General features: G+C 35.7%; 1 protein-coding gene across 3 annotated transcripts in view; it reads right to left on the bottom strand.

Moving 5' to 3' along the window:
* KIFAP3 (kinesin associated protein 3) overlaps positions 1-12,424 on the bottom strand; it is a 178,687-nt gene that overhangs the window by 118,414 nt on the left and 47,849 nt on the right. For all 3 annotated transcript variants that reach the window (XM_080823969.1, XM_080823971.1, XM_080823970.1), the window contains exon 9: positions 4,464-4,642. In XM_080823969.1, the coding sequence (XP_080680095.1) occupies positions 4,464-4,642 (179 nt within the window). The remainder of the gene's footprint in view (positions 1-4,463; positions 4,643-12,424) is intronic.

The raw sequence follows: 12,424 nt of genomic DNA, 5'->3' as shown, positions 1-12,424 counted from the left end.
GAAGGGAAAAGTGAAGGGGGCGGGGTTCGGAGTGGGAGATGAACCATGAGAGACTGGACCCCGAGAAACAAACTGAGGGTTTTAGAGGGGAGGGGGTCGGGGGATGGGTGAGCCCGGTGAGGAGGGCACGTATTGCATGGAGCACTAGGTATTACACGTAAACAATGAATCTTGGACTACTACATCAAAAACTAATGGTGTACTGTATGGTGACTAACAACATAATAATAAAAAAAAGGACATGTTAAATACATACACACACAAACACACACAATACAGAGATAAAGAAAACCTTTATGGGTTCATTAGCAGACCCGAAATAGATAATGACAGAATAAGTAAGCCTAGAAGTAGGTCAATAGAAATTTTCCAAATTGAACCAAAAAAAACGAGAGAGAGAGAGAGAGAGAGAAAGATGAAAAGAATAAAACAGTAATATAGTATCTAAGAGTCATGAGACAATATCAAATGGATTAACATGCATAACCAAAATCCAGTAGAAGAGGGGCACAATGGCACAGAGCAATACTTGACGAGATAATGGCTAAGGATTTTCCGAAAATAATGAAAGAATCAAACCATGGATATAAATTCAAAGAACCCCAAGTAGAAATCAACACACACAAACACACACTTATGCCTAGAGAGACATATGTTCAAATTGCTGAAAAGCAAAGATGAAATCTTGGAGGTAGGTAGAAAATAAAAGACTCATTACATACAGAAGACAAATATAAGAATTACATTACACTGCTTGTCAAAAACTGTAAAAGTCAGAAAATAATGGAGTGATATTTATAAAGTATGTCAATTAGAATTCTGAATACAGTGAAAATATATTCCAAAAAATCAATAATGGCCTACCAAAAAAAGAAAAAGAGGGACAGGGAAGAGAGAGAAGAAACAAATTACCAATATCAGTAATGAAATGAAGAATAATCACTTTAGTCCTTTGGACTGTATTTTTTTTTTTAAAGATTTTATTTATTTGAGAGAGAGAGTGAGCAAGCGAGAGCAGGAGAAGTGGAGGGTCAGAGGGACAAGCAGACTCCCTGCCTGATGCAGGGAAAGTAAGCAATCTAAGGAATATGTATCCTTTCTCTTGTTCCCCTTAAAATCATATTCTAATAGGACTTATTCTTTTTGTTATATTGTATTTATTTAGTAAATATGCAAACACAATTTAAATCATTAATTGACTTTTTTAAAGTGAACTAAATTTCCTTTAAAATATAATAACTCCTAGGGGCGCCTGGCTCAAAGGGTTAAGCCTCTGCCTTTGGCTCAGGTCAAGATCCCATGGTCCTGGGATCGAGCCCCGCATCGGGCTCTCTACTCAGTGGGGAGTCTGCTTCTCCCTCACTCTCTGCCTGTCTCTCTGCCTACTTGTCATCTCTCTCTCTGTGTCAAATAAATAAATAAAATCTTTAAATAAATACATAAATATATATATATATAAATATAAATATATATATAAACTCCAAAACACAAGGTCAGTGTCAGTTCACATCAACAGTAAAATGAACACTTTATTCAGACAAATAACACAACCTCACAAATATAGCAACCATTCCTTCTCTCCACCCCTTTTAAATAAAACCTCCACAGGCCTCATCTGTTACTAATTAAATCAAGTTATTATTTTTCTTTTAAAATAGCAACAGTACACACTGGTTGTTATAGCAAACTTAATAATAAAGTAACTGGAGAGTTTTTAAAAAATTAATTTGTATTTACATTGCAGTAGATGGAATGTGAAATATGTATCCTGTAGTCCAATCAGATGGTTAAGCACTAGACATAGCCTTCTAATCATCTGTTTCTGATTGATAAAAGCTCAATCCCCAAAACTAAATTTAGTAATTGTCTCAACATGCAATGCCCTTTCAATTCTATGTCTATAAAATGGAATTTGTAGTTAATTAGTACTTTTATTCAATGTTTTCTATAAAGTTTATCAACAATCTATTAGCAAATTTATTTCAGCCTTTAAATAATTCTTTTTCAGTGTTTCTGGAAGCCAACATCTAAAAGTTGCTTACTACTAATCTTGCTAAAAATACGTGTGTGTGTGTGTGTGTGTGTGTGTGTGTGTGTATGTGTTTAACATAAAGATATTTTTTTCCCTCCTCTGGGAGCAGAGAAAGAATAGGAAGACAAATACCTGCAGACGTTTCTTTGAGCAAATTACTTAACCTCTGATTTTCTCCTACTTCATCTGCAAAATTAGCTAAATCTAGACATGTATGTAAGGTCTAGTCAAGCTCTGAAGATTCTTTTTTTTTTTTTTTTTAAGATTTCATTTATTTATTTGACAGAGAGAGAGATCACAAGTAGACAGAGAAGCAGGCAGAGAGCGGGGGAAGCAGGTTCCCTGCTGAGCAGAGAGCCGATGCGGGGCCCGATGCGGGGCCCGATGCGGGGCTCGATCCCAGGACCCTGAGATCATGACCTGAGATGAAGGCAGAGGCTTAACCCACTGAGCCACCCAGGTGCCCCAAGCTCTGAAGATTCTGATTCTATACAATGCCTTTAAATAAAATGCATTTCCTCCCCAATAAAAGATGAAATGTAAAAATCTGGCTAATTACATCATTTTTATGACCTTGGATGAACGACCTTTCCTGAACCTCTATTTTTCCTTCTCAATAAAAAGTTGGATTTGATGAGACAATTTATATGGTATCTTTCAAACCTAAGGTCTTACAAGAAAATGAATTCTAATAATAATTTTGAGATCATTTCTGATAGAATGAACAAGTTTATTTCCTAAATATAAATTCAACCAAAACATAGTAGACACATGCTGATGGCAAATCAATCTGAATTTTGCAAACCTACTAAAGTGAACTTAATCTAAACATGTAAATGGAAGAAAACACACTTCAACTTATAGCAAAGGGAAGCAATTATTTAGCTACACTCTACTCAAGAGAGAGAGTGCGTGTGTGTGTGTGTGTGTGTGTTTGTATATATATATATATCACCATCTCATCATATTCTTAAGATCAATGAAGACAAAAAATGTTATTATTCGAAATAAATTCAATCTTAAAACAATATCAGGAATACTGTGAAATTATATACTAGTGATGAAAATGACAGATACTAAATATCTGTGGTTAAAATAAAGTATCATTTATTTCAAGTACCAGAATTCAAGGCACTTATTAAATCTGATAAATGAGTCTCAGATTTTCAAAAAGCATGCTGTGTCATACAATGAGCATAAGGTACTTCCTAGTTCATTTAACTTCAAAAGAAGAAAAAAGAGCAGGCAGAAATACTCTATGTTTACACTCTCTGAAGGAGAATCCACTTATACCAGTAATACACAGTCATATAATGACCTGTATTAGAATATACTTCTAAAATGTAAAGGTCAATGATCTAACAATTCTATTTCTAGGAATCTAAGAAATTAATCAGAAATATAGACAACGAGGGGTGGCTGGGTGTCTCAATGGGTTAATTGTCTGCCCTAGGCTCAGGTCATGATCTCAGGGTCCTGGGATAGGCTGCCTGCTCAGTTGGGGTGGGGGGTATCTGCATCTCCCTCTCCCTTTGCCCCTCCCTCTGCTGATGTACACCTACTCTCTCTCTCGATCTCTCAAATAAATAAATAAATAAAATCTTAAAAAAAGAAATATAGACAATGATGCATATACAAACATTTTCACTCAGGTGTTATTTATGATAGCTGTAATTATAAACAACTTAAATATCTGAAATCAAGTTATGATTAATATATGAAATATTTAGTGTAACAGTTACATTAGACTTTAATGTCATGAAAAAAACATAACTTTTATTCTATCTTTACATGATTTCTGAATTGTGTATATTTTTCAGAAGGATAAATACTATATAATCAACTTGTATTTCTTAAAAACCATTGTATCAACACAATATAAGATGGCAAACAGGAACCTACTATAATAATTCAAACAAGAAAATTAAGAGGGCATAAAGAAAGAGGGCATGAACTAATACAACTGCACTGAGAACAGAAAGAAGGTATAAATTCATGAGATACTTAAGAAGGAGAATCAATAGGTTGTGGCTACCAATTGGAATGGTAGGTCAAAAGGAGAGATTGGTCTAGATTGTAATTCCACACACTAATACCAGAAATGTAGAAGAAAAGATAATGTAAGGGAAAATAGTAAGCCAAATGATTCTGAAGCAGTATCTGAAATTTAAATTACTTTTTACATATTATTTTTAATATGGAAAGATTCATCCTATGTAATACGTTAGGAAAAAAATTTTATGCAGATAGTTTCAATTAAGTGGAATACGAACTAATAAGGAATATAGTTCCTAATGAAGCCATTTAAGTGAGTTACTGCTTTTGTAAAATTTTCATTCAGAATTATCTCAGTAGGGGGATAATGTGTTTACTTTTATCAAAACATCCTAACTTGAAAATGGTGAACATGGACTATTTAAATGTAAGTTACCATATCATTTTTATTCTCCATAAAAATGCTGAGTTTCTTCAAGAATGACACAACTAGAATAAGCAGCTCAAAATTGTCCCGATCAAGAGCCTTCACCAGCATGTGAACTATGTTCTTGTTCCTCATCTTCAGTTCTGTACGTGTGTCTTCAGCAAGATTCAGAAGCAAATAAAGAGCAACTGGAAGAGTAAAATGGATGAGAGTTAAATGACTGGCATATTGAATCAACAATTTAATAAATCATTACTCAGCACAGTAACAGATGCAGTTCTAAGAAGATAACATTATTTTGAAAATTTTAATTTATTATTAATTGTCTCATTAGGAAACATTTGTTATTACTGAGAAATAGATATATATGTTATATAAAATAAAACTATATATATATATAAAATAATTTTCTTATGATGCTGAGGACACAAACCAAATTAATGATTCTTACCCTCTTAGAGTTTAGAGCTTAATAGTAAGCAAATGGCATTAAAAGTATACGATAATAAATAATAAAACAGGCAGACAAGGAAAAATAATTTTATACATGTAGAAAACAGGGTAAAACTTCAATAACTAGGAGCTGCTATGTTAAAAAGAATCTAAGACCAAACTAACGATGACCAGAGGGAAGATGGGTGGGTGATAGGTTAAATGGGTGATGGGGATTAAGGAGTGCACTTGCAGAGATGAGCACTAGGTATTGTATGGAATTGTTAAATCACTATATTGCACTCCTAAAACTAACACTGTATGTTAACTAACAATAACAAAAGAACTATAACCCAAGATGTATAGTATAGCTAGAACTAGGTATGAGGATACTAAAATCTATTTTACATATTCCAATTGATTTTCTGATAGTTACAACAGAAAACGCCATATGGAATTCAGTAACACAATATTATACTAGACAAAGTTAAGGCACTGTCTACTAACTCTAAGCAAAATTTCTTTTAGATACCTATAATAAAAATGCTTCTGTTCTCGTAAGAAACCCGTATGATTCTTCCCTTTTGACAGTGAGAATCTGTAGCATATAATGTTTTCCATTTGCCTTGACTGACAGGAAGTTTCAGAGTGAAGACCTGAAAGGTTTCTGTCAGAATCTGTAGGCTATTATGATCAACACAAACCTATGGCTTTGGTTTACTCATTATTTTAGCATTTCACGTATTCTTATAAGCCACCTCTATACCTTTATGAAAGTAAGAAATATATGCAATAGTTGTAAATATTTAATTTACTTAACAAATATTTGAGCTGTAAAGGTAATTCATACTAATTAGGGCTACTGTACTAATTGATATGTAAACATACTAATACAGTCAGGCACTGTACTAATTGACATATAAACAGTACACCATTTCATCTTTAAGAAAATTTTAATGGGAAAATATTGATTATAAATTTTATAGATGAGCAACCTCAGATTCAGAGAAGGTAAATAACTTGCCCTACCTAGACAGCAAAAAAGTGATGGAGTTAAATTAAAATTCAAGCCCATCAGAATCCAAAGCTCACATATTTACACTATTACACATGCTGACTTTCCATGCAAGGCATTATTAAAATGTTTTAAAGCTGAGTTTTCCCAGGACACAGACTGTTCCAGGCCTTGGACGCTTTTAGCCTTCTATGTTAGCGGCACGTAAGCATCGCACAGCATCTCTGGAGCAGCGCAGGGGTTCTGTGGCAGCTATGCTCAACCTTAAGATCAACTGACTGGGCTGTTCTCATTAGGAAGTTTCGGCAGGATCATTCTGGTTCCATTTTCCATGCTGCAGGATTGTTCTGACTCCATTTTCCATGCTGTTTTTCCACAGATACAAGGTGTCCCCTGTAAATAGTGTGGGATGTGCTATCTTTGATGTACTTCATAAGCATTATTTCCAGCCCTGTGTGTGTAACATGTACTTTTTCTTCTAATTCTCTTATTTTGTTCTGTTTCCAGATTCAAATTCCTAACTGTATATTGAGCAGAGCACTAACTAGTTAGGAATCTGAAGCTGGAAACAGAATAAAATAAGAGAATTAGAAGAAAAAGTACATGGTACACACACAAGGTGTACTATTTGCTTTTTCAAAGCAATTGCATTAAAAAAATTTACGGAAATTGATTTATTTAGTGAAGAAACACTTTAAATCAGAAAATATACACCACAAATTTTTAATTCCCAGTTTTTAAGCATTTTGCTTGGTTTCAGGCAGAGAAACAAGCCTTTTGTGATATTAATATTAGGGGAACAGATCTAAAATACATCAAATACATCTAAAATACATCAAAGATAGTCAGCACATCCCACACTAAAATTTATAATCAATATTTAGTATAATCCCATCTAGGTAGGGCAAGTTACATTCTCTGAATCTGAGGTTGCTTATCTAGTATGGCTGGTAGAAACAAGTACTGTAGACCTCTGCATGCAACCAAGAGAGCTATAATGGGTTGAAATAGTGTTCTCCCAAAATTCATGTCCCACAGAACCTCAGAATTTGACCCTATTTGGAAATGGGTCTTTGTCGAGGTAATCAGTTAAGATGAGTCCTAATGGATTAGGGTAGACCGTGACTCCAAAGACTTGTGTCCTTACAAGAATAGGAGAGGACATGGATACAATGAGTGGGTGGCCATGTAAAGATAGGGGGAGAGACTGGAGCGATGGAGCTATAAACCAAGAAACACCGAGGATTACTAGAAGCCACTGAAAGGTAAGAAGAGAAAAGGAAGGATTCTGGAGCCTTCAAGTGGAGCATGATCTTGCTAACACTGTCATTTCGGCTTTCCAATCTCTAGAAATTGTGACAGAATAAATTTCTGTTGTTTTATTAAATGAGCCACTTTGTGGCACTTTGTTTTGGCAGGATATTAACACCACAGAATAATGGTACCGGATTTAAACACTTACCTGAAACAACAACGACAACCACCAGACTAAAATAAACAAAATAAAGATTTTCACAACAATGAACATCAGATAATGAAGGTCAGTGACCTAATAGATAAGAAATAAATGAGATGGCACTATGACTGTCCCAGAATACAGACTTGAGAGTTTCTAGGTCATAACACAGAGGGAAAATCCTGGTAGCACCCAAAAGAATCCTAGAGTTGAAGAGAGGGAACCAAGACACTAAGGAACCAAAGTGGATAGATTTCACAGAAAAGAATGGCATCGATGAGAAAGCTGTACAGAGAGAGAATTCTGAACTTCTGCAGAAACTTCATAATTCATGGGCATTACGTAGAGTACTCAGAAGGGTTTTGCCCTGAAAGTAGGAAATAATAAGTTTTAGACTAAATACTGCTTATCTCCACACCAAAAAAATCATAATAGAAACATTCAAAAGGATCAAACTGCTTCCAAGTAATTTAATTATGTCCCAGAAGAAAGTTCAAAAATATTTTTAGGAATAAAAAAATAAATATCCAACACCAAACAATATAAATTTCACACTGTCTAGTAGTCAATAAAAAATTATCAGCTCTTCAAAAAAGCAGGAAAACACAATGTATAAGGAGAGAAAATCAGCCCATTGAAACAGACACCAAGATTAGAGTGTTCAGAAGAAACATTAAAACAGACATAACTGTTTTCCAGATGTTCTGAAACTTAGGTAGAGACATGGAAGATATAAAAAAGATTCAAATTAACTTCTAGCAATGGAAACTACAATGAGTGAGATGGGATTATACCATATAGGATTGACAGCAGTTTAGAGATTGCAGAAGAAAAGATTAGTGAAATTGAAGAGACGGTCATAGAAACTTTCCAAAATTAAACAAATGGAAAAAAAAGACCAAAAATGTAAAGATTATCAGTTAACTATAGAATAATTTAATTTTTTTTAAATTTATTTATTTGTTAGAGAGAGCGAACGAGCGAGCACAGGCAGACAGAGTGGTAGGCAGAGGCAGAGGCAAAAGCAGGCTCCCCGCCGAGCAAGGAGCCCGATGTGGGACTCGATCCCAGGACGCTGGGATCATGACCTGAGCCGAAGGCAGCCGCTTAACCAACTGAGCCACCCAGGCGTCCCAACTGTAGAATAATTTAAAGTGGCCTAATATACCTGTAATTAAATCCCTGAAGAAATAATAACCAATAATTTTCCAATATGATAAATATTATAAACCCATACAATGAACCTAAGAAGAAGAAACATGAAGAAAACTAAAGCAAGGCATATCATAATCAAACTTGTCAAAACAAATGATAAAGAGATAATCTGAATACAGCCAGAGAAAAAAGAAACTTTATACAAACAAAAAAAAAAAGAAAAAAAGGAAGGATGACAGAAGACTTGTCAGTAAAAACAATGCAAACAGGTCAAGAACGGAAAAACGTCTTTGGTATATAGAAAGAAAAGTCACCTTTAAATTCTAAACCAGTGAAAACATTTCAAAAAGAAAAAAAGTGTCTTTTTCAAACACACAAAAGATAAAACAATTCATCATCATTAAATCTGTGCTATAAGAATTATTAAAGAAAATCTTTCAGGCACAAACAAAAACACCAGGCAGAAATATGAACCTACTCAAAATAATATCAGTGGAAATGGTAACTTTATTTTTTTAATAATTTAATATCTTTAAAATAAAAATGCTTCTTTGTATACCACCTTAAACCAGTTAGAGTGGCCAAAATTAATGAGACAGTAAACAATAAGTGTTGGAGAGGATGTGGAGAAAGTGGAACCCTCTTACACTGTTGGTGGGAATGCAAGTTGGTGCAGCCACTTTGGAAAACAGTGTGGAGATTCCTTAAGAAATTAAAAACAGAGCTACCCTATGGCCCTGCAATTGGACTGTTGGGTATTTACCCCAAAGATACAGATGTAGTGAAAAGAAGGGCCATCTGTACCCCAATGTTCATAGCAGCAATGGCCACAGTCGCCAACTGTGGAAAGAGCCAAGATGCCCTTCAACAGACAAATGGATAAAGAAGATATGAACCATACATACAATGGAGTATTATGCCTCCATCAGAAAGGATGAATTTCCAACTTTTGTATCAACATGGACGGGACTGGAAGAGATTATGCTGAGTGAAATAAGTCAAGCAGAGACAGTCAATTATCATATGGTTTCACTTACTTGTGGAGCATAAGGAATAACACGGAGGACATTAGGAGAAGGAAAGGAAAAGTGAATTGGGAGAAATCAGAGAGAGAGACAAAGCATGAGAGACTGTGGACTCTGAGAAACACACTGATGATTTTGGAGGGGAGGAGGGTGGGGAGTTAGGTCACCATGGTGGTGGGTATTAAGGAGGGCATGTATTGCATGGAGCACTGGGTGTGGTGCATAAACAATGAATCTTGGAACACTGAAAAAATAAATAAAATTTTTAAAAAATGTAAATTATAATATATTGTAGAATTTATGTAAGTATATATACGTGTGTATATACATACATACATATGTACAACTAATGATAATTATAAAAACAGAAAGTTGAGAAGGGAAGAAGTGGGAGTAATGGTTCTTATACCAAAGATGTCGTGGTACAATGTTACCCGAAGGCAGACCTAACATATGATAAGTTAAATATGTATACTTGGAGGCAGACAACTTATGACTAATTTAAGATGTATAATATAAATCTTAAAGCAACTAATGGAACAAAAGAGTCATCACTAAGCCAACAATGGAGATAAAACAGACTAAAAACAAACAAACAAGAAAACCCTCATCCATAAGAATGCAGACAAGGAGGAAAAAGAGGGGGAAAAATAAATAAAAGCAAGATTCAACTATGTGTTGTGTATAAAAAAAATATAAAGAAATAGATTAAAAGTACAAGGATGGACAAATATAAAACATGCTAACACTAGTCACAACAAAGCTGAGTGTCTATATTAATATAAGGAAAAGTAATTTCAGACAAAAGAATATTACCAGAGATAATGAAGATCATTTCATAATGACAAGAAGGACAAACTAATCAAGAGGACATGACAATTCTATATCTTTCCATCCTTAAGAGTAAAACTTGAAAATTCATGGAGCAAAACCAGACATAACTGCAGGAAAAATAGTCAAATTCATAAATACTAATAATCAAATATTTTAATATTACTCTTTAATTAATAAAACAAGTACAGAAAACACAAGATATAAAGACTTGAACACATTAGCAACTAACTTCTCAGTGATATTTATAGAACATTACACAGAACAGTACCAGAATGCACATTCAATTGCGCATACAACATTTGAAACATATCTTACACCATCAAAGTCTCACTAAATTAAAATTTCAGTTCATAAAAAGTATTTTCTTGGAGAGTGAGGAAAATGGCAGTGGAGTCGAAGGACCCTAGGCTTCTCTCATCTAACTAGGTAACCATCAAATAATCCTAAGTACTCCAGAAATCAACCTGAAGACTAAGAAAACAGACTCCACAATCAAAGGGAGAGGAGAGGCCACGCTGAGGAAGGTAGAAAGTGCGGAAACATGGCTTATGGAAGAAACAGACCGTGGGTGATTCAGAGGGGGAGGGAGCCATGGTTGGGGAGAAGGGTGAGAGAGAGAGAGAGAGAACAAACTGGGGAACACACAAAGAGAATGCTTCCCCAACATCATTGGCTTGGAACACAAGAGGAACTGAATTTCCTGAGTTCTTGCACAGTGGGGCTTAAAGCCTGGGGTTTTAAAGGTCAATGGGCTTGGCTGAGTCCTGAGGCCACTACGCGACTCCTGGAGAGTAGCAAACAATCCAGGGGCAGGCAGTGTGGAAACAGCAATCTGAAGAACCCTTGGGACACGCAATGGGGAGATTATTTGCTCTTCTCAGAGCACGTCACTGAGAGGCAGCATTCACAGAGACACCTCTCTGGGAACAAAGGGACTAGATGGTGCCATTTCCCACCTCTGCCCCTCAGCATAAACAGAGACACCCCTGTAGGAAGCAGTACAGTCCCCACACTGGCTAACTTGCATATACCAGGCCCTACCCTACTATGCTCTGGTGGGACTGCCCATATAAGTCAAGCTTGCCTTAGTCCCAGTGGGGTGGACCCCTCCCACAGAAGTTCAACACAACTCCTGCTCGCACCACGTTTCCCAACCAGAGAGTTCTGCAGGGCCTCAGTTCTGGTGGAAATGGTGATAGATCTCATTTCATAAGCAGACCACATGACACCTAGTTAAAACTTGCCACATTCAGGTGAGGAACCAAATGCTGCCCACAGCAGGCAAGGAGAGCCTCTGCAGATGACTGGCCTGAAGGACAGAGCAAAACTCAATAGCAAGGCTCATGAAGCACATACCAGAGACACTCCTTGAAGAGCCAGGCCCTGGCACTATATGACCTCTTCATCATAAGGCCATTACTTTCAGGAACAGGAGACATAACTGGGTTTTGTAATATACAGAAGAAGGCAGAGACAAAAATGCCAAGATGGAGGAATTTATCCCAAATGAAAGAGCAAGATAAGACCAAAGCCAGCAATCTAAGTGAAACATACATAAGTAACATGCCATATGAAGAATATAAAGCAACCATCATAAGGATACTCACTGGGCTTGAGGAAAGAATAAAAGACATCAGTGAGACCCTTATCACAGAGATAAAAGAGTTAAAAAAGAATCAGAGATGAAGAATGCAATAAGATTGGAAACAGGCTTGATGCAACGAAGTGGGCTGAAAGAAGTAGAGGAATGAATTAGTGACATCAGAGAGTAACAGAAAATACTGAAGCTGAAGAAAAGAGAGAAAGAAGAATTATGCAACATGAGAACAGACATAGAGTCAGGAGGCACAGAGAACTCCCATCAAAATCAACAAAAGCAGGCCAACACCAAGACATATTATAATTAAATTTGTAAAATAGAGTGATAAAGAAAAAAATCTTAAAAACAGCGAGACAAAAGCAGGCTGTACCTTACAAAAGAAGATCCATAAGGGTAGCTGGAGATTTCTCAACAGAAACTTAGCAAGCCAGAAGAGAGTGGTATGAAATATTC

The sequence above is a fragment of the Martes martes genome (assembly GCF_963455335.1).
Source record: "Martes martes genome assembly, chromosome: 15".
Taxonomy (NCBI): Eukaryota; Metazoa; Chordata; class Mammalia; order Carnivora; family Mustelidae; genus Martes; species Martes martes.
The sequence above is the reverse complement of the archived record's forward strand: the minus strand, read 5'-3'. Positions and strand labels throughout refer to the sequence as shown.